Source organism: Camelus ferus, chromosome 12 (genome assembly GCF_009834535.1).
Source record: "Camelus ferus isolate YT-003-E chromosome 12, BCGSAC_Cfer_1.0, whole genome shotgun sequence".
In the NCBI taxonomy this organism is placed as follows: domain Eukaryota; kingdom Metazoa; phylum Chordata; class Mammalia; order Artiodactyla; family Camelidae; genus Camelus; species Camelus ferus.
This window is the reverse complement of record NC_045707.1, coordinates 53,098,613-53,119,962: the sequence shown is the minus strand read 5'-3', so window position 1 is coordinate 53,119,962 and position 21,350 is coordinate 53,098,613. Positions and strand designations below refer to the sequence as shown.

Sequence of the window (21,350 nt, the reverse complement as noted above, 5' to 3'; positions counted from 1 at the left end):
ATCTACTAAAAAATCACTGAGTTCTACATTTTAAAATGGGTGAACTGCATGGTATATGAATCGTATCACAATAAATGTTATCCAGAAAGTGCAGGTGAGATTACTTGGGGACGGGAGTGTCGTAATTCAGCAACTAACACATACTCCACGTGGGAGTCCACGAGTGAGACTCCTGGAGACAAATCAAGCCGCTCCTGCCCGTTCACACTGGGCCCCCAGTCCTCAGCTCCAAGCTGGCACGCAGCCAGCACCTGCAGAAGCACTTGGGCACGCTATGCAGGGAATGCACCATCCGAAGACCCTGCGTGGTCCAAGAACCAGACTGAGAGTAAAGTAGGAAGGATGCATTCTAAGAGGATGAACACCTACATCCGTTATGAAGCATATTCATATTTTAACTTTAGTGGTCTTAATTGTTTCATCTTGTGTATCAAAGGGTGCTCTCCTCCAAAATTACGATTTATTGTGGCAATTTTTTTCAACCTTTATAGCGATTTATCATATTTAATTTCTGTACCAAAGGTATTTCTGGACAGCCCCTATGACTGCAATTTAATGAACATTATGATAGTGCTACAAGATATTTCACAAAAAGATTTTAAATTATAAGAATGATGATACACCAGTCACTCAAATAAGGTATCTCAACAGCTATTAACAGTATGGTTCCCAAAACACTGACAAAAGGTACCAAGCCCTTGTGTGCCACAGGAGGAAAAGGAATAAACGATGTGCAATTCAGCCTGCACATCAGTGTGGAAATTATTTTTCAGTTTTAAGTTTTAAATTAGGTAAATTTTAAATAAATAAGCTTAACTATTTTTAAGTTCTGCACCTAAGACTGAGGCCGTGTTTAAACTGCACTGTTTCAGCCTGCGGAGCCCTGCTCTGAGTTACTGTGACTACTGCACTGCGAGAGGAGCCAATGGTGAGGGCGAGCTGCAACCCGTGTGCCCACTGGGTCCAGGGCGCAGCCAAGCGGTCTGAGACACACTGCAGGTTCAGGGCAGCATGGCCTCCGGTGGAGAACCTCAGCTAGGTCTTCCACAGACAAGGCCACCGGGTCGTTACATCAGCTACACGTGCACTACACGCAGCCACCTCAAGCCTCTGGGGCAAGGAGACACCGAATCCACGTCAGTGTGGGGCTGTCAACAGTTACTAGTCAGGGACCTTGCCTTCTAGTGTCTGTAGAACACAAATTAAGACAACAAAGTGTTGACAGCTATCAAAGTTACTACAGTTGAGCTAAGGAAGTAATCAAATCATGAAACTGTTGACAAAACAAAGTACAAAGACAGGCCAAGGGAACTACATTGCAAACGCTATTTCTTGTCCACCCTGCCCACTCCACAATAAACTAACCTGCATGAAAAACGACCTCCATCCTGTTCTTGGTGCAGGGGCAGACCCTCTAAGGGACATCTGCACCGTCCATGCCACCACCCTCTCCCCATACCCAGCATGCACGGGGGTGACAGTGTGGGCCTTTCGGGTCCTCTGTGGAGAACACAACCCCTTCTCTGGCCAGAGCTGAATGGGGGGCTCGACCCACCGCTAGCTGTTCCCCATCACTGCTGTCCTGTGGGTTCACGGCACCAACAAAGACAACTGAACTCCTACCTGAGCTTCCTGAACTTTCTGAAGCTCCGACTGGAAGTCTTCCCCGTTTCCATTGTCCTCATCAGTGTCACTGCAGGCTCCACAGAAAAATGTGGGTGGAAGTTTTAAGGTGTCTGCTTTTGCCTTCTCTTCAACTGTTGGTTTCTTTTCCCAAACAATAACACATTCTTTCTCATTACCTGAAAACCCCGTACAATGCAAGCAAAGTAAGGTTAAGATAAAAGTAGATGAAGTCCAACTCCTCCCCAACAGTGGGCCTCAGTGTCACCTGCAGACTGCAGACAGAATAACAAGACCTCAGGCACCGACGGAGCACAAGCACCCCTGGGAGCAGAATGCTAGTTTTACATACTTTAAATCACCATGCCAACGCCGGTCATTACAGAGTGACCACACTGGGAGATTCCTTTTAAATAGTTTTAAAAAAAATCAGACTTAGTCTTTTTAACGTCACATACCTGGCAGGTTTTCTTCTAGCGGTCTACATTTTTCTGAGTCATCCAGATACAGTTTTCCATTAAGTTTCTTGACAGCTGTGTCAAAATCTTCATCTTAAAGTATAATTGGTTTTATTAAATAAAAGAATTTCTCATAAGTTTCAGGAGATTTTCTAGCCAGGAATCTAGGAGTCATCTTCAACTTCATCCTTTCCCCTCCTCCCCACATCCAAATAGCAACCAATCTTGCCAATTCCACCCCCCAGTGCTCCTGTTCTTGTCTGAGCTGCCCTGTTATTTCAGCCCCTCTCCTCACCTCCATCTCCACAACCCTCTACACCTCTGCCTCACTGTTCCCCACACCTGCTCTGAGGACGTGACTTCCCTGCCTGGAACCTGCCGTGGCCCAGAGCTTCCTGCAGTCAGACCCCATCTCTGCCTCTTGGCACTTCTGCCCCTAAGACCTCAGGGAAACTAGGACTGCTGTCAGTCCCCTCAAACGCCTGCCCTGCTCATGACGGGCACCCAGGGAACGCTAATGAAGAATGCAGCCATTTCAGTGGTGACACCCACTGACTGCTCACATGCACCTGGGACAAATATTCATCTGTGGCCACAGCAAGGGGGGCCTCTAAGAGGCAGGCTTAAGACAATCTCACAAAGAGGAGTGTGAACAGGATGCTTTAAAGCACAAAAGACTTACCATCCTCCTCCTCTTCACTGACATAGTCTGGCCTGTTCTTATAGCAGAAGAAAGTGGGAGGAAGCTGCAGTTTGCTTGCAAGAGCCCTCTGCTCAGGGGTCGGGGTCAGCTCATACACCACGAGGACATCGTCATCCAAGGGAGGGTCTTCTGGCTTTTTCTTCTCTTCCGCTAAATGACAAGTCAAAGAAATTGATCAAGACAAGGTGTTAAGTATTAATGTCAATATTCTAACTGAAAATAAGTCATGGAATTCATCTCTAGGTTGAAACAGCATGCTGATAAAAACACACACTTTGATGTGGACACAGCTCATAGTAACCATGAATTAGAAGCCTGATTTAATGTCCTATCAAAAACACTTAGTGAACACAGAATCTACTGAAAAATCAAAAAACGCCCCACTTTTACTTACTGATCATTGAAAAATACAGTACTGATGGCTATAAATTAAAAAGGTACTTAAAAAGTGCTGCCATAACCATATTTGGCAAACTAAATGGTTTATCAAAATATCCCTACATTTATAACTGAGAAAAATTAAATCATAAGCAAAGATTAGTATAAATATAAAACAAATGCAAAGCCCAACACTGATGAGACCCTACAAGAAAAGGTTACAACTGCCAAGGCAGGTGGTAAGAATTCCATCTACGGGGGGAGGGAGTGGCTCAGGGGTAGAGTATGTGACTAATGTGCATGAGGTCCTGGGTTCAATCCCCAGTCCTTCCAATCAGTCAATCAACAAATAAATAAATAAGTCAAATTACCCCTGCCAAAACCACACAAAATAAAAATAAAAAACAAGAATTACATCCAGTATTCCATATTTCTAAACACGGTAATAGAAGCAATTAAATTAAACTGTTACCTTTTGGGTAAATAATCCTGTAAGAAACTAAGGTAACTCCTATTAAAACCAACAATAACAAAAACAACAAAAAGGCAAAAAATGGAGAGAAAAAGAACTCTTCATACGATATGCTCTGGTCTGTTGACTTCTGGCTAAAGGAACTGATAAGGTCAGCAAATCAAGAAGCATGTTACGTGCCAAAGGGTGCGGTCCAGATGGCAGCCCAGCCACACCTGAAGTGCGGCCAGTCCAACTGGGATGTGCTGCATTGTAACGATACACGTGGGACTGTGAAGACTTGACACCAAAAAAAAAAAAAATCTCATTGTTAAGGTTTTATCCTGAGTAGAAGTTGAAATAATATTCTGAACATAATGGGTTCAGTTGAATAGATCATTAAAATTAATTTCATCTGTTTCTCTTTTTTCACCTGTTTCCTTTTATTTTTTGACATGACTAGAAACGTTTTGATTCCATACACAGGTCGTATTTCCACTGGATGATGCTGACCGAGAGAACAGTCCTGCAACGCTGAACTTGCCTCTTGCTCCTTCATTACAAACACTTCACGCCAGCTCGCAGCCAGGACAGCACAACGCTGTGTATCAGGCACCTGGCGGGGCCTTGTTTCCCCGTGCCCACAGTCCTCCTCTCTAGGGTCCTCTGGAACTATGACCTCCTCGAACTTGAAAGAGGACAGGGCTTTTTGTCCTGTAGCAGCATGTTGGTAAATCTGCTCTCAAACCTGGGGCCCACGGAGTCTGTGCACAAGTATATGCCCTTTAATAGAAAAAAGCCCACACTTTTCACATAATTTTTCAAAGACTGTGTCCTTAGGCTAAGAGCTGCTGTGGCCAGTTGCACAATTGGTAAACTTTAAAACTGAATGTCCTAGAATCAAAGGTTGTCATTTTATCACTGTCCTTGCTTGGCAACCTGCAACACAGCTGTGTCATGTCATCAGACACTAAGGGTGAGTTTCCATTTCCCCAGCCTTGCTCTCGAAGGTCTCCAGCAGACCCCACCGCCTAGTGCTCCCTCTTGCACTGACACTGACCTCTGCGGACGGTCTGTGCTACACATGCTAACGTGCCAGGGCACAGTGGTGGCTGTGAATCATGGGGCTGCTTTCAAACACAGCATCGTCCTAAACCACAGCCAAAAGGACAGCCTTAAAGAAACATATTCCCTGTGCGATACACGCTGCTGCCAACAAACGTCTGGGTGCTGGCAGACACCAGTGGCTGTTGATAAAGGTTAGATAAAACACAGCCTTCGTTAATCACAGTTAGAAACAACACGTATGACGTACAAGACAGAGAAAGGTAAAGACCACGTGGATCTGCCTCCAAGCAACTGTGCACCACGCGGGAAACACGACACCCCAGCCCATGAGAAACAGCGTCACGGGGTTAGGCAGGCACTGACATGCAGGCTGCAGGGTTACGGACTTCATTGTCACCCAGCCAGCCACCCCGCTGAGGACCAGCTGCCACCAAACAGCCTGAGTCCTCCTCTCACTGCGGTGCCAGCTCTGTACCTTTGTCCTCAGGCTGTGAGGGAGGGGCGCTGGTCCAAAAGGCCATTGGGTTAGATTTAAAAAGGCTAAAATTAAATCCTACAAAATAAAGAGGATTTCACTTTCGAATGTTTTGAGAATCAAAGTAAACATAATTTAAAGTATACAAGCCAGAGTCCCACATTCACACCAACATGACTGTCTCACGCGTCCCATTTATCTGGGGGTTTCTTTCCTTGTTCACTTTGTAAGTGGTGGCGAGACTGCCTCACATAAAACGTGAACATATCAGCATCCGGTTTTATGTGTGACAAGAACACAAGGATAATACACTGAAGGACGAGCCCTTTCGAGCCACCAGCCTGGAGTGCACCTCAGGATTCGAGTGCTCAAGGCCCTGCGCTGGGTTAGGGTTAGGGCTGGGCGCACCTCCGGGTCACTGAAACCTCCTGAGCAGCTCGCCCACTGCCTGCTCCTGTGCAGATACTCACGGGTAAACTGGCTGAAGGAGAAAAAAATTTGCACAATTTTGTTTTGGCTGTTCACAAAGCACTGTGTTAACAACCCGACCTTTACTAAAACATCCCAGCCGCCTACGAAAAGGGAGGGAGGGAGGAAGATTCTGCTGAATCTAAAGACGAGTGAGTGCTTACCCCTTTCTGGTGTTTTGAACGTGTGACCACTTGTGGACTCTTCCTTCGGTAACACAGGAGTGAGGTTTCTGGCACTGCCGTCAGGAGCTGGTCCAGGGTCAGAGCTCTGCGACAACTCGTCACCACCCGGCCCCATGCTTCTTTCAGATCCACTCTGGGCTGAACTGGTTTCACTACTGCTGCTTTTCAAAGGTGCATTAAAACTAAACCCAAACAAGGACCCAGTAGCTGAACTATTGCCAAATGCAAATGGCTTTGATTTTTCACTACTGAAAATGCTCTTAACAGACTCAGAACCAAACACAAATTTTGGAGGTGAAACCACTGCTTTTGTTGTTTCAGACGTGCTAGACACTCCAACTTCTGAGGTCGTATCGGCCACATCACCCTGAACCAAATCCGTCCGCTCCCTCGTGGTTTCTTCTAACACAGCCACGGCAATTTTGCCACACGGTGACTCTCTGGGAGTGGCAGAACGAGAAACATGAGGTGTTATCAAAAGATCTTTTTCTTGGGCTATTTTTGCTTCATCAAATATTTTCTTAAACGAGTCTGCAACATCCTGTAATTTAAAGCGGACGGCTAAGTGTTCCACCTTTCTTTCTCCGTCTGCAAAGTCACACGCAGTCCACACCCACACTCGCTCTGTCCCCTTCATGCTCTGCAAAGTCATGTCTGGAGTTATTCTGTGGTTGGCGCAGAGTTTCAACACCTGATCCCTCCGCATCACCACGCGGCCCTGCCTGCTGTCGTAGTTTTGCAGGATCTTTATGTCGCCGATGCCCCTCTCCTTCCACTGCCCCGCATCTCTGTCGTACCTGTAGAGCTTTGCCCTGTGACTGAACACCACCTGCTCATTCTCCTCACCGCTAGACACCTCGACGAGATCCGGCAGAGGGACCACGGGCTCGAAGTGCTGCCCATCCCTCTCCTCCTCCTGGGTGATGTCCGAATCTTCATCGGTGCCCACGGAGGCCCCACTCTGATTCAACTTGGCAGGAGACTTAGATGGACTCAAAGCAGATTTAAAACTGAAGTTGAACCCGGTGGTTGACTCACCAAAGCGGAAGAGATTTTTCCTCACGGGGCTGCTGGCCAGGGGCGAGGTGTGCACCGAGCCGCCGCCATCCAGGGCGTCCTCCCGCAGGTCGTAGCTGTCCCACTCCAGGGCGGGCCCGCTGTGCTCCGGATTCGGCAGGCTGCTGGCGTCCTCAGCGCTTGCAGCGCCCGCCCCTGGGCTCTTACTCTCTTGGTCGGTGACTTTCATCTGATCACTGGTCAGAAACGTTTTGAAGTCTTTCAGCCCACTCTTCATCTCTTCAGCCCTCTGTATTAACTTGGCGGCTCGGCCAGTGTCCACGAGCTTATGGGGCGTCTGCAGTGGTATGTCTAACAGAAGTCGCTGGCATTCCTCAAACTTCTGCTTGAACTCCTCAGCCAGCTCGGGGGTCTTGAATTTTGCTGCCAGCTGCTCCAGTTTGGCGTTGCCATCAGAAAAGTCACTAGCCAGCCACATCCAGGCCCTGTCCGACCCAGAGAGGGGCTTCAGATGCATGGTGGTGGTGATCCAGTGGTTGGCACACACTTTCAGCACCTGCTCTCTCCGCATCAGCATTCTCAGTTTGCCGTTGACTTCATTTTTGAGAATTTTTAAGTTCCCCAAACCCCTTTCTTTCCACTGACTTATCTCGGCATCAAACCTGAATAATTTCACACGCTGTGAGTAAAGAACTTTCTCATCCTCCTCCCCCGTGACGAGCTCCACCTTCTCAGGCATCTGGACGACAGGTTCAAAGTGGATGTCGTCACTGTCCTCCGTCTTATCATCGTCTTTCTCAAGGTCAGCACAGGTGTCTGCCTGATCAGCCATCTTACCACTTTGTGATGAGAATAATTTCTCTCCAGCACCCGAAAATCCCTTGAAGTCAGGGTCTTTTTTGCCAAACTGAAAGCCTTCTCCTGAAGTTGACTTCGCAAGGTCTGCAAAGGTGAAAGTGCTGCCAGCCTGGCCGAAGCCTACGGCAGCCCCGTCCTTCTGGCCGCCTGCTTCCTGAGCCTGACGACCAGAGTCGCTTTCAAGGGGCTTTTCACTCTTCTCCTCCTGATTTCCCGTCTCCTGAATGCCAAATTTAAACCCATCAGCAGGCATGGGAACAGAAAAACTAAATCCTTCTTTTGTTGACCTAGACTCTGTGCTGGAAGAACCCTGAAATTTAAACGAAGGTACATTTTCTTGATCCACATGCCCAAATTTAAATCCTTGTTCTGAGTTGCCATATTTAAAGGCTTTTTCTGAAAAGTTATTTTTAAATCCTGTTCCCACCTGACTTCCAGAAGAGTCGTTTACCTTAGCTGTTGAGCCCAATGAGAAAGCTGAAGGTTCTTCTGCAACAGGTTTATGGGCTGGTTTAGAGGCATCACAAGCCAAGCATTTTAAGGAAGAACTCTCATTTAGCACAGAGCAAACACCACAATCCCACTGTCCTTCCTTCTTGGGGAATGCCTCTTCTTCAAGTCCACTCTCTGGAGCCTTGCTTGTCTCTGAAGAACCAAACTTAAAAGAGGCAGGAGCTGGGGCAGCAGAAGCAGGTACACTCTGTTTTCTGGGATTCTGACAAGCCACACATCTGGCAGAGCTTCCTTCATTTGGCACCAAGCAAACGCTGCAATCCCACTGCCCTTCCTTCTTGGGGAACAGCCCTTCAAGCCCACTCTTTGGAGCCTTGCTCACCTCGGCAGGGGCAGGGGCAGGGGCAGCGGGAGTGGGTGGATTCTGTCTCCGTGGATTCTGACAGGCCACACACTGGGCCACGCCTGCCTCATTCTGCACTAAGCACAAACTGCAACCCCACTGTCCCTCCTTCTTGGCGAACACTCCTTCAAATCCACTCTCTGGAGCCTTGTTTGTCTCTGAAGAACCAAACTTAAAAGAGGCAGGAGCTGGGACAGCAGAAGCAGGTACACTCTGTTTTCTGGGATTCTCACAAGCCACACATCTGGTAGAGCTTCCTTCATTTCGCACCAAGCAAACGCTGCAATCCCACTGCCCTTCTTTTATTGAAAAAACAGATCTGAAATCACTGCTGGCAGACTTAGGAAGATCTCCTTGGCCAAATTTAAAGGAAGGTTGCTGAACAAATGGAGATCCACTTTTGCTAGCAGACTTTGTATTCCGGCATGCAATGCATCTAGACACAGTGGGTTCATTTCTAACTAAACAGACACTACAATCCCAGTGACCTTCTTTCTTTGGCGCCATCAATGCAAATCTTTCTGGAGCACTTTCTGAACTAGTTTTAGGAGTGGAAACAGTTTCAACTAATGGTGGGCCAAGGAGGTCTTTACTGCTTGGGTTGAGGTTTTGGCACGATACACACTTCTTAGCAGTTGCAGCATTCCTTAACGAGCAGCTGTTACAATGCCACCAAGACCCTTCTTTCTTTGCAACTTGAAATTCAAAATTCATGTTTCCAGCATCAGGTTTGCAGATATCTGTACTATCGTGACTTGTGGGTTCTTTTACAGTTCTCGCAGCCTGACTTGTGGTTGTGGCTATGTTTGCTCCAGAGGCTTTCAACAGGCTCTGGGCCTCTTCAAACTTGCACTTAAAAAGTGCTGCTTCCTCAGGCGTCTTGAACCTGATAGCGAGCTGCTCTGGTTTGGGCGACTCGTCTGCGTAGTCCAGAGCGCACCACACGAAGGACCGGTCTGAGCCCGCCATGGGCGCCAGGGCCGTGTCTGGGCTGATGTAGTGATTTGCACAGATCTTCAGCACTTGCTCGCGCCTCATCAGAAGGCGGATCTTCCCAGAGGTTTTGTGTCTCAGGATCTTTACATTGCCAACTCCACGCTCCTTCCACTCTCTGGATCCTCCATCAAAACGGAACAACTTTGCACGATTGCAGAAATACTCTTCCTCGTCCTCCTCGCCAGTCTTCACTTCAATCTTATCGGGGAGAGGCACCACCGGCTCAAAGTGGGGACCATCCTCATCGTCCTCTCCATGGGCACTCCCACCGTCTGCTTCGGGACTCCTGTTGGCCGGCTCTGCGGCAGGTGCTCCAAACACTGACTTCCCTGGACTGTGGAAAGTAAACGTTTCCTCACTGCGCCGAAAACCAGAATTCTTTTGCTGATTTGGGCCCATGTTTTCAGTAAATGAAATTTCAGGCACATTTTTGCTTCCGAAATTGAATGTATTTCGAGGTCCAATGGTCTGAGCAGCTTTTGGTCCACTGTAGCTGTCTCCTTGCAAAGGCTTATCTGAAGTCAGGAGACCTAAAAGGCTTTCACTATTATTGTAAGTCGTAGAAGGGGGCTGTGCCACAACCTGTGGTGAGGAAAATGTGAAGTCACCATCATTTGATTTGAAATTTGAGTTAAATTTAAAAGAAGTGGGCTGTGCTGGATGTGCAGGTGCTGCCAGAGATGGCCTTATTCCTTCGCCTGGTACAGGCTGAACAAAATTGGGTTTCCCAAATTCTATAACCTTAGATTCTGCAGATCTTGAAGCATGAGCTGCAACTGGAGGTTTTGTGAAATACCCTGGTTCTGGCAGAGGTGGATTTGTGCTTGTCTGTTGAACGTTGTAATTAAAGTAATCGTCACTCCTGGGTGAGAGAATTCCTGTTGCAGGAGACTCAAAACGCAGCGGGGGACCATACATGTCCTGGGAGAACATACAGGCAGATGAGCTCTGCACTGGGGGGGTGTGCATCTGCTGAGCGTAGGTGTAGATGTGCTGCTGTGGCGGCAGCCTATTCATGCCATAAACTGGTCCCTAGAAGAAAAATAAAGTTAAAATGTTTGTAGGTTGTCTAGGCTGTCTGCAAGACTACAAGTTAACCAGATACAAACCAAACCTCATCACCCTTAAACGTGAGCACTACGAGGTAAATGCATCCTCAGGGTGTGCAGCACAGCCTCGAGAAGACATGACTACAAAGATACTTACAGCTCTAGTCCATCTTGGCATGTAACGAAAACTGCCTTAAGTAATGACAGCACCTTAAAAATCTAATTCTCCTCCAACGTACCCAATACAATAACACCCCCTCCCTCCTGAACAAGGTGTAAAAATGATGTTAACGATGATGATGAAGATGAGGACTAACACTTGTTAGTGTGCCGCGCGGCACAGTTCTAAGCACTTTAACATCTCGTTTTAATGTCCTCAAAACCCTATGAATTAAAGTATTATCCTCATTTTACATATGAGGCAACTAATGCATAGAGAGGTTAAGAAGCTTGCCCGAAGTCACGGTGAGCAGAAGAGCCAGGGTCTAGGTGCACCCAAGCCCTGTGCCTCAGTAGACATTTAGTGCAGCATGCCAGGCCTGTGAGGACTGTGCACAGTGCCCTGGCGTCAGGGCTGCACACAGTGCCCGGTGAGGACACCCAGGCCTGCTTCTGTCACAACGGAATGAAGAAGACCCCACCCCCACCCCCACTTAAAATATTCTAAATGTTCACGCTTACTGTGACATAAAATTTAGACAACTAATATCGTTGAAGCAGAATTTCTACATCAGGAAAGAAATTTAAAATATCTATATCTTGTGGGACATTAAAGTATTAATGGTGAACTACTTCTTGAGTTTTTTTGTAGGAAGCCTGGACAATTAAAAAGGAGATATTTATAAATGTATAAATTATTCCTTTGTTACCTTTGTGGGAGTAACATTAGCTGCTGGTCTGAGAAGATACTGGGAATTATATGCTGGTGACTGACTATAATATACTGAAGGGCCAGTAGTTGCAACTAAAAAAAAAAAGAAAAGAAAAGAAAAGAAAAAAAAGAAAGAAAACACTGTTAAAAAAGTCTATGCTGCAGTTAGGACTACCTAGGCAAGAACTATAAATACAAAACCAGTAGAAACCAAAGAGAGATTTAACTACACAGGTTTTTAAAAAATTTCTATACATCAAAATTCACCACAAGGAAGATTATCCAACGACAAACGGGGAATGACTGCTAAGTGTGGCACACGAGGAGGGAGAGAGGAGCAGCAGGCGGGCAGCAAGAGCGAGCCCACAGCAAGCACCCGAGGGGCCGAGAGAGCGCAGGGCAGCTGCCAAGGGAAGACGGCACGACGCAGAAGCAGCTGTGCGGGGTCAAAGACGCGGTGCGCGAGCCACAGCAAGGACTGCGGGAGCCAGAGCGCGTCTGATGGCCTCGGGGCCACGTGTCTGAAGTGAGCTTTGACGATCTGCAGGATGACAAGACTGCACTTTATAAACTCAAGCTGAGAACGTTCAGGTCAAAAGTCACCGACAAATTCACGCGAAGGATCTCACAACACAAAACGTGTTCCCTGGCTGAGTAAAAAGGGCACAGCATGACTGACACTCAAGCTCGTGGCCAAACTATTTGCTCAATCTGTTTTGTGCCTGTGTGTCACCAGGAAACCAACAACTAAAAGACACTCCTGTCAATGGTAAAAACAACCAACAATCATTTATTTGCTTGATCTGCTTAATGAAAGTTTTATCAGAAAACAAAACAACTTAAAGACCATTTATACCTTTACATAGAAGAAGAACTGGAAGTTAACTGTGACCCAAGAGGTGCTGACCAGCTGACTCTAGAAAGCCCTGAAAGCCTGAGAAAAGGCGAGCTAGCTTGTCTGTCCTCTCGGGACAGTTCCCTGAGAGGCCGAGCCACTGGACAAGCACAAGTTTGAACATGGAAAACTAACAGGACTGCCTGAAGATGGTCACCGTGAAATATTCTGGGGAGAAAACAGGCATAGAACATAGACAAGCTGATGGATTCGAGCTAAGAATCAGAGAGTCTGAAATGTAACTAGTGCCTCCATCAGTGACCATGAAAAAAAATAAACTCGGATGTTTTATTAACCTACTAAAAAAATCTAATAGAAAAATGCACCAAATGAACAATAACTCAGGAAATATAAAGGGTTATAAAATGTTGAGCATGCCTAGTAGTAAAAAAAAGAAAAAAAGAAAAAAACTCCAACAAACTTAAAAGCTGATACTATTTTTGTTTTTAAAAACTGGCAAAGGTTTTATACACTGATAGCAGTTACCCCTCGGCAAGACTGCAAGGAGACGGGCACCAGCAGACACTAGGGGTGAGTGTAAAAGCTGCACGGCTTTTCAGGAAAGCAGTTTCCCAACAGGGAAGGACTTCTCCAATACCCTACGATCTCAGGACTGTGTCCACAGCACCATTTATAATAGCAGCAACTAGAAATAAACAAATAAAGGAATAAAATTTGCTACACGATGGGACACCTTGTATTTAGCAACGGTGCTGTCAAAAAATGTTCAGTGGAAAAATGCTCAGAACTTAGAGAAATACTTAAAAAAGACTGACTCATCTCCACACAGCATGATAACACGGTTAAAGTCTCATTAAAAAAATCTCTACACACACAAAAAGACCAGAAGGAAATGCTCCAAAACGCTGGCAGGGCTCTCCGTGATGTGTTTAGTTTTCAGTTTTCTTTACACTGTTCAGTACTTCTGAGTGTCTCCTTACTATAAGTTTACTAATTGTTTTTTAATCACCTTATTTTAAAAAGACAAGGACCACCTTGGCACACCTGTACTTTCATTAAGAAAAAACGTCTGTGAACACAGGAGCAGGAACTGGGAGATCTGAGCGCTCCTCCCAGGCCCCCTAAGCTGCCCAAGACCTTGTCAAGTAGCCGCCTGGGCTCTCCGTCTCCTCAGCTGCAAAATGAGGATGTGCTGCTCTACACGTTCCACAGGGGTATTGCAAGAATGAAATGAGACACCGTGAATGGTATGTTTCTGTGTGTTTAAACAAGCAGAAGACCTGTGACGCCGGCACACAGGAGGATAAGATGGGACTGTGACCCACGAGGTGCCAAGTGATGAACGCACAGCCCAGAGGAAGCCCTGGAAGAGGCCGGCCGCCCAGCTTAACTTCTCCACACCAGGCTCTATGCAGCACACAGGGTTCAAAGTAAGTGATGCTTAAAACTCTTGACTTCTCACACATTTATACTATGACTCAGCTCATGCAGTGAGCTGGCCTTTACAAAGATGTTCTGTCATCTCATGCGCACTGGGAGGACACTGTTAGGAGACAGCAGGTCTTCCCTAAGCATGGCCCTCCAGACCATCACACCAATGTGCTGCACTAGGCCCTACCACGCTCAGTCTTTTTTGAATTAAAACCAACTGGAAAAAAATATGCACTACCACCATGTCAGCAATCTGTCTCATGTAAGAGAAACCCATTTTTACCATCACTTCTGGCTAATGGGGGCAAGTGGCTTTAATGTTAGAGCACTGGAGTGTGAACCCAGCTCTACTGGTGCTGGCTGTACAGTAACAGCTGAGTCACCTAACCCTTCCTGACCCAGTCCCTCATCTAAAAAACGGGTTAATAATGGTTAATAATGGTTAACACTCTGCGTTACTGTAATTAAACTAGATTACATACACAGAGCACCTCTGCACGCAGACAACCCAAAGGAAGCACTCTCTGCACCCTCCACACACACATGCTCACAGCAACCACATGATGCCAAGTATTATCTCTATCCTTCAAAAAGACAAACTGGCTCAGAGAGATCAGTAAGTGGCAGAGCACAACTTACAAGTCCTGTATGATCTAGCTCCAAACTCCTTCCTTCTATATGCGACTGTGGTATTTCAAAATAAAACTTCCTATGAATGTCATACCTCTCAGTATATCATCAAAATAATTCCCAGAAGTTTAAGTTCTTAGCTAGGCATCTTTTAAAGTACAACACTATTAGTTAACATTCTCCAATTATAAGGCATAGTTCCACCTCAGTCTCAGCGCCTTTGAGATGTGCATTTAAGGGTTTCTTTAAGCCTTGATATAAACAGGATCAGATAAAGCTTGTTTTGCTTCTGCTTATAAAAAGCCTTGGCAATACCAAACACAGCTTAAGTAACACAAAGGCAGACATATACAGATACACATATAAACATACAGAGACAAGTTCTCTACGTAAGGGAGGACGAAGCACAGTGACTTTACCAACACCTGGGATTAGTCAGCTGCCAACTCACCCGTCAGAGGGGCCCCATGAAAATTTTGTGGCCCCTGATGTCCATCAGGCACTGAGTCTGGCCCATAGTTCTCTGCAGGCCAGCGATGAGGGGACCCCGAGTTACTGCTGTTCAGTCTCAACTCCTGCATTTCTTTCTGTCGGAAGAAGACAGTTTAAAGCAATTCTATCACCAGAAACAGTGCCAGAGCAAACTTAATGCTTGGTGATGCCTTTTTAAGAGATTCTATATTCTGGTAAGATTCGGAAACAGGTGCTGGTCTAAGACGCGATCCTTAAATCTGTTAGAACTTGTATTTGCTCCCTTCTCTGGTTTCTTAGTGCTGTCACCTAACTCACTCACTCCAGAATTCAGAGGCAGCTCTAACCTAAACAATAGGACAACTGCCTAAGTGGCCGCATCTCCGTTTCTATCCCACATGTGCTCAAATAACCTCTCTGAAGTTCCATTCCAGCCAAGACACTTCTCTGCTCAAGGAAACTAGGGCCTACAAATTAAACTCCTCTGACGCTGAAGGTCCTAAGCAGTATCACCTCAATTTCAATCCTTCCAGCATCCTCATTCCACACTGCTTTACTCCTCAGCCACCTGGACCACCCACATTCCAAACTACCTCCCAATATTAGCTTCCCACTCACCGCATACGCTGCATGGAACACTGCTAATGTTTCAGGTAATGCTCAAATGCTCTACCAGGAAAGGGAAAACAAGTGATGCTTGCTCAGAATATATTACGTAGACAATAATGCACTCCAGGCACTTCTTAATTCTGACAGTTACAAAGCGGCAGACATACTGTCTTCTAATGACACTAGTGGATAGCAATCAGATCTATCACTTTCTGGACAACCAAATGACAACCCCCTTCCCCACCCCCAGAACCTACAAAGCAGGCACTTGTCAGGAATAGTAAGTTATTTGAGGTCAGACACAGACCCGGCATTTCTGCTCTCTTCTTCTACAAGTGTTTTAGGAACAGAAATTTCCCAAAGCTATAGCTACTGAGGTAAAAAATATCCGAATTTCCAAACTAAATAAAAACTTCCCCATTCATCCATCTACTGTGTCTAATTCAGATGCTACACATCTATAAAAAAAAAAAAACAGAAGAAACTGATGCAATCAACCGGAAAACTTTGCTGGTCACGACTGGTATCCAGGCCATAACTTAGAACATGCAATTAAATCTATAATCACAATTTTAAGAATTCAAACCAGAACATGTGATAGAAACTGGTTGTACAATTCTCACTTTACAGGTGAGAAGCCAAACAGAGAGAAAGATAAGGAAGTGCCTGGCTCGAGACCACGAGTCAGTGGCTGTCGGTACCAGAAGCCAGTTTTCCGGCACACGGACTGGCACTCCATGACCAGTGCTGCCAGGAGTACAAGGCTGGGCGCCAGAAACCTAGACAGTAAATGTGTACTATTTAATAGGCCACGAGTCTACACAGTTCACACAAAAAGTGCTGCTTGGAGGGGAACAAAGATTCTGTCGATCTTACACACTGCTGACAGTACTGCAATAATCACACACACACAAGACTTCTCTGGTGTAACTAGCAGTAGGAATAATTTAGTTCTTACCAAAGAAAATGAAACAATTTACTTGTACTTCCCATTTCAAAGAAGTAAAATAAAGCTCCTTGGACTGTTATACTTAGGGTCACCTTCATATAGTTATAAAATATGATCACATACACATAACTATTTCTTCATAAAATTAAGTTAAATTCACATGAAATATCAAAAAGGAGACCTTTTGAAGTTTAGACCCCTTGTGAAATCTGAGCTATAAATATGACACATACAACCACAGTCAGTCTGAGACATGAGCTCACAGACCAAGGTATGAATACATATTTCACTAGTTCAATTCAATCACTTCGGAATCTCCTCTGTACCAGGAGCAACACTATGTTCTGGGTAAGAGTCTCCACCTGTGAAAGTCACATCTAGGGGAGGATGCAGACACACACGTAATTTCATAAATATGGCAAATGTCACGATGGAAGTATGTGAAACAGAGTATGAGTCTGCCATTGTGTGGCCAAGGGACCTTCTGAACAGGGCTGGAAGGGAGTGAGAAAGTGGCCAAAGAAGGAACCTGGAATAGGAGAGGCACAGTTCAGAGAACCTGAGTGATTTACCTTAATGGCCTCCACCTGCTGGCAGATCATTTTCAATAAAGAATTTTGATCTTCTGCCCATCGTGGTGGTGTTCTGGGAGAATACTGAAAAAATAACAAGACAGGACTTAGAACATTTAGAACAGCAACATACCCTGCAGTGTGGAAAGATTCATTTCTTCCCCACTTACCTTGTAACTTTTACTTGGTGACAGAGAATATTTTGTGGGAGATGGTGTCGAATGTTTCATTTCTGAATCTGCATTTCGCAAGGAACCATTTTTATAAAAAGGACCTCCTTCACTGTAGTCATCGAGTTCCTGCATGACGGAATTAAGCATCTCCTTCACAGATTCCAGGGGCACAGGCAACTGAAAGCAGAAGGCACGAATCAACGGCTTCAGTTTGCAAAAATGCCAAAGAACGAACTTGAAATAATTAGATTTTATCTTACTAATTTACAGGCTCCACACTTTTGTGTAATAAGAACATTACACTTTATGTAATAACACATGAAACTTTCATGTAATCTAATGTCTTCCCGCTCTCCAGCCTGTGCCGTTTCTGTTTCTCCTGTCAGCCGCAACAGTGGCAGAGCAATGCTAACTGGGGAAGCTTTTTCACTTGAACAAAGTAAGTTACAGATTTGGACTAGGAACAGAAACACAGAGGCTGGAAGGCACCAACATAAGCCCTAATCCAAGCAACACAAATTAATCAACAAAACATGTGGAAGATTGAATATAACTGAGGTTAATGCAGTGGTAACAGCCTCAAACTGTTGACAGTTGGGGAAAAGGGAGCTGACAGCAGAGGGTGAAGATGAGAAGAAATGCTCTGAAGTTGTCAGCAACTATCTCCGATTTCAGTAAAATATTTAACTGCCAAATCCATTCCAAACTAGTCCTTTGGTGGCAATTATTTGTTGACTACATTGCCAAGATAACAAAAATAAATGCCTGCCTTAGGAACCTTTTCTAATTCCCCAACAAGTATTTTTGTGAAGAGTATAAATCTAGATGCCTAAGATAAAAAAACAAAAAACAAAAAAACAACCCCCCCCCCCAAATCTATGGCAAAGCAATGCTAAATATTTAAACACAACCCCCTTCTGGGCACTAACAAAGTGTTACTGGGTGTTTTTGAATTTCCCAAAATATAAATCCAAGGCAGAAGCACTTACCACCCAGGAACCAGAAGCAAGAAAGTGCAAACCACCTGCAGCTCACCTTCTGAACCACCGAGAGGCTGGAGTCGCTGTCGTCCAGGATCTTGATCAGGTAGTCTCTAGCCTTTCTCAGGTAGTTTTTGCATTCTTCTTGTTCTTCTGGAGAAAGCACATCATTTTCAATGTCTTCTGCTTTCCTGTGAAAAATCTATATACACAGAGTGCTTTTGTGAAACAATTAGGTTTTAAAACAAAAACCTTTTAACTCAAGTATCACACTACTTACCAGTGCAAGATTCCAGTAAGAGACGACGTTATTAATAGATTCAAAAGCAGTCATAGCATCTTCTATGTTTCCATTAACCGCATCCAATATGGCAAAAGTTATGTGTGCTTCCTCTTCATATTCACCAATTTCAGATGCCTAAACACAGTGAGTAATTTTCAGTTAAAATGCCTCTACCTGGAATATCAAACCCAAATGATTTCCCAAAGATTTTATGTGATCTATGAGATTAGCATCTCAGTACTCTTTTCTGCCATCTTGTATTTATGACAGCTAGTGGACCTACACAGCAAAACTACCATCAGAGAGCCAGGCAATTGACGGAAGCAGTTTCTACCTGCATGCCTTCATTTATAAACCAGAAATCCACATCTCCAGTTAACTCACAAGGCCCTCCATTACCTGGATGTCTGCACTGTGAAAATGCTTGAACAGAGGGTCAGTAGGTTCAGGAATACTGCTCTTCTTTTTGATTATCTTCAACAATGGCAAAACCTTCTTCCAATAATGAACACTTCTGCCTATGTATTCCCGTTGATCATAAAAAGAATTAAGACCACTGCCCTAAAATAGAAGGGGAGACGCACACAAAGGGTCAAATCTAAAAATTCAGTTACACATGGTCTGAACAACTGGTTAAAATTTCAAACAAAGGCAAAATAGAATCTCAAAACTCATATGCTCACCTTTCCAAATATTGGAATAATCAACTACTTTAATACCAGTGATCATTCTAGATGCAATTTTTAAAAACTTTCAATGACACCACCTAATCCTAATCAGGCAGCCCACCCTGTTTTCTTAAAGTTGCTATTTTTAGATAGCCAAACCCTGCCACTCTGTAAGTGTCACAGTTTGGTCAAAGGGCTAAACATTTACACCCAATCTTGCCACAGAACAGACCTCAAATATTTAGCAAGATCTATGTAGGTAATGCCCTCACCTACAGAGCCTTGTGCCACCAAACATGCAAAAAAAATTTTCAAGCTGGACAGTATTTATCATCAGGTAATTATCAGTAATAACAACATATAATACCTTGTAACATCCACTGTGCCAGGCACTGTTCAAAGTGCTTAAATATTAACTACTTTATGGCAAGATTAAGAAAATACATTTCACCTGACATAATATGAAGCTGCTATAGTTTTCAGAACTGAAAGACTTCCAATGGAAAGCTTGTGATTTTTAAAAACTAAGGTAATGTTCTTAAAAACTGCTTTCACTTTAGTGAACTCACCGTTTTCTGAAGGCACTGTGCCCAGTGCACAAGCAGAGCAGGCTGAAGGCCATGTTTTTCCTGGCCCCTTAGAGTGTTTATGTCGTGCTGAACTAGAAGTCGCAATTTTGCTGAGGTTCCAGGTCTAAAAAAGTTTAATTTAATAAAACTGATTTATAAATATGCAGCTCAACACCTATGTGCATGTTAATCACAAGATTACTAAAAATTAAAACATGAGAAGTGAATGAAGTCTTTGGGCAGTAAGGTAAAAGAGCACTGTTATTTTACTACTTACATTGCTTTTCTATGAATGAGATTACACACCGCATCCCACCAAGCTTTCTGTCTTTCCGTGCAAAGCTGTTTACACACAGGAAGAGGCAAGCACAGAGGCTGATAGAAGCTGTAGTGAGAATTACACTTCTCTTTTAACTGTAAGTGGCTGGTATATATTACTCCAATTAGAAATACCTGTTTTATTTAAAGAAAAAATCAATTTAAGTAGAAAAAAGTCAAACAAAACACATAAAACTGAAGCTGTTAAAATCTCTGCTTACCTCCAGATCTAAAGTACATATTGATTCAGGTGCGTTTGTTTCAAGCCTTGAGGTTTCCTGGGGCAAATGATGAAAAAGCTGTTTTAGCCATTTTCGAATTACAGGTAAGGAAGGCAATGAATTCCACTGTAAGCCAAGCCAAGTAAGGTGCTGAAGGCTACCACCGTGTGCTCGAACCGCACCTGAAATGAAGGGGAAAAAATCGGCTTGAGGTTTTGAAAAAATTTTTGTGTGCCATCAGTTTTGCCAACATAAACAACTGACTCACATTAAAGGCACCTTAATTTTATTACCACTTTTCTACATCAGAGCACAGGGAAAACCTATGGTAAGCAAAGTCTCGTGATCTTACTAAAGGTACTCATACTCTTTATTTAGGAGTTTTAATAAAACAGTTTTGATGAAGAAAGCTATTTTCAAGTCCACCTAAGAGGAAAAAAAAAAAGAGCCTCACTAGAACGCAATAAAACAAAACCTGACAGGGGTCAAATTCAGAACAGTCACCCAGTAAGAAATCGTGCAACAGGAGACGTCCTTTTCAGTCAAGAGTCATTCAAACAATGGGACACCATTGTATTAATCCGTCAGGGTAATAGATCTTTTCCTCCTCAGGAAATTCATTACTGAAAAATGATGGGTTTCTCAAAGCATAAAGAGCTACAAGCTTTCTGGCAACGTGGCAATTTGCAAGAAACTTAAACATATTCATCAACTTTGTCCCAGTAAGTCTGCTTTTAGGAATCTCTATGGAAAAAATCTGAAATGGAGACACTTCATACTAAAGTCTTCATCAGTATTTTTTTAATATAAGTGAAAAAACTGGAAACATCTTGGACACTCAATAATTAAAAGTGGCAAGCATATATAGTTACTTTATTAAAAAGACCATATTACCATTAAAAGTAATATTCAGAGAGACAGCATGAGAGAGAATTCATGGAAGACAAGTCATGTATACAGTGTAAACAACTATTTAGAAAAAAAAAAAAATACATATATATATACATACCACCACCCCGTTATACTTACTCCAACCCCCCAAAAACCTGAAAGGAATCCAAGAAAATATTAGTCATTACTTCTGGGTAATGAGATTACAGGTAACTTATTTTCCTTTTTGCTTTCGTCTCATATACTAAAAGAATGAAAATGCAAAATGTTTCC

At 44.2% G+C, this 21,350-nt stretch overlaps 1 protein-coding gene across 4 annotated transcripts in view; it reads right to left on the bottom strand.

Annotated features, from left to right (window-relative positions):
* Nucleotides 1-21,350, bottom strand: part of LOC102514604 (E3 SUMO-protein ligase RanBP2) — a 51,816-nt gene that overhangs the window by 8,933 nt on the left and 21,533 nt on the right. For 2 of the 4 annotated variants that reach the window (XM_032493666.1, XM_032493667.1), the window contains exons 10-24: nt 20,187-20,368; nt 19,925-20,100; nt 19,648-19,771; nt 18,810-18,971; nt 18,408-18,545; nt 18,183-18,329; nt 17,145-17,324; nt 16,975-17,058; nt 14,825-14,960; nt 11,455-11,549; nt 5,789-10,568; nt 5,157-5,234; nt 2,764-2,934; nt 2,082-2,174; nt 1,624-1,802 (exon numbers count right to left, since the gene is read on the bottom strand). In XM_032493666.1, the coding sequence (XP_032349557.1) occupies nt 1,624-1,802; nt 2,082-2,174; nt 2,764-2,934; nt 5,157-5,234; nt 5,789-10,568; nt 11,455-11,549; nt 14,825-14,960; nt 16,975-17,058; nt 17,145-17,324; nt 18,183-18,329; nt 18,408-18,545; nt 18,810-18,971; nt 19,648-19,771; nt 19,925-20,100; nt 20,187-20,368 (6,725 nt within the window). Of the gene's footprint in view, nt 1-1,623; nt 1,803-2,081; nt 2,175-2,222; nt 2,668-2,763; nt 2,935-5,156; nt 5,235-5,788; nt 10,569-11,454; nt 11,550-14,824; nt 14,961-16,974; nt 17,059-17,144; nt 17,325-18,182; nt 18,330-18,407; nt 18,546-18,809; nt 18,972-19,647; nt 19,772-19,924; nt 20,101-20,186; nt 20,369-21,350 lie in introns of those variants that run through there. The other 2 variants (XM_032493668.1, XM_032493670.1) reach the window with 2 other exon arrangements.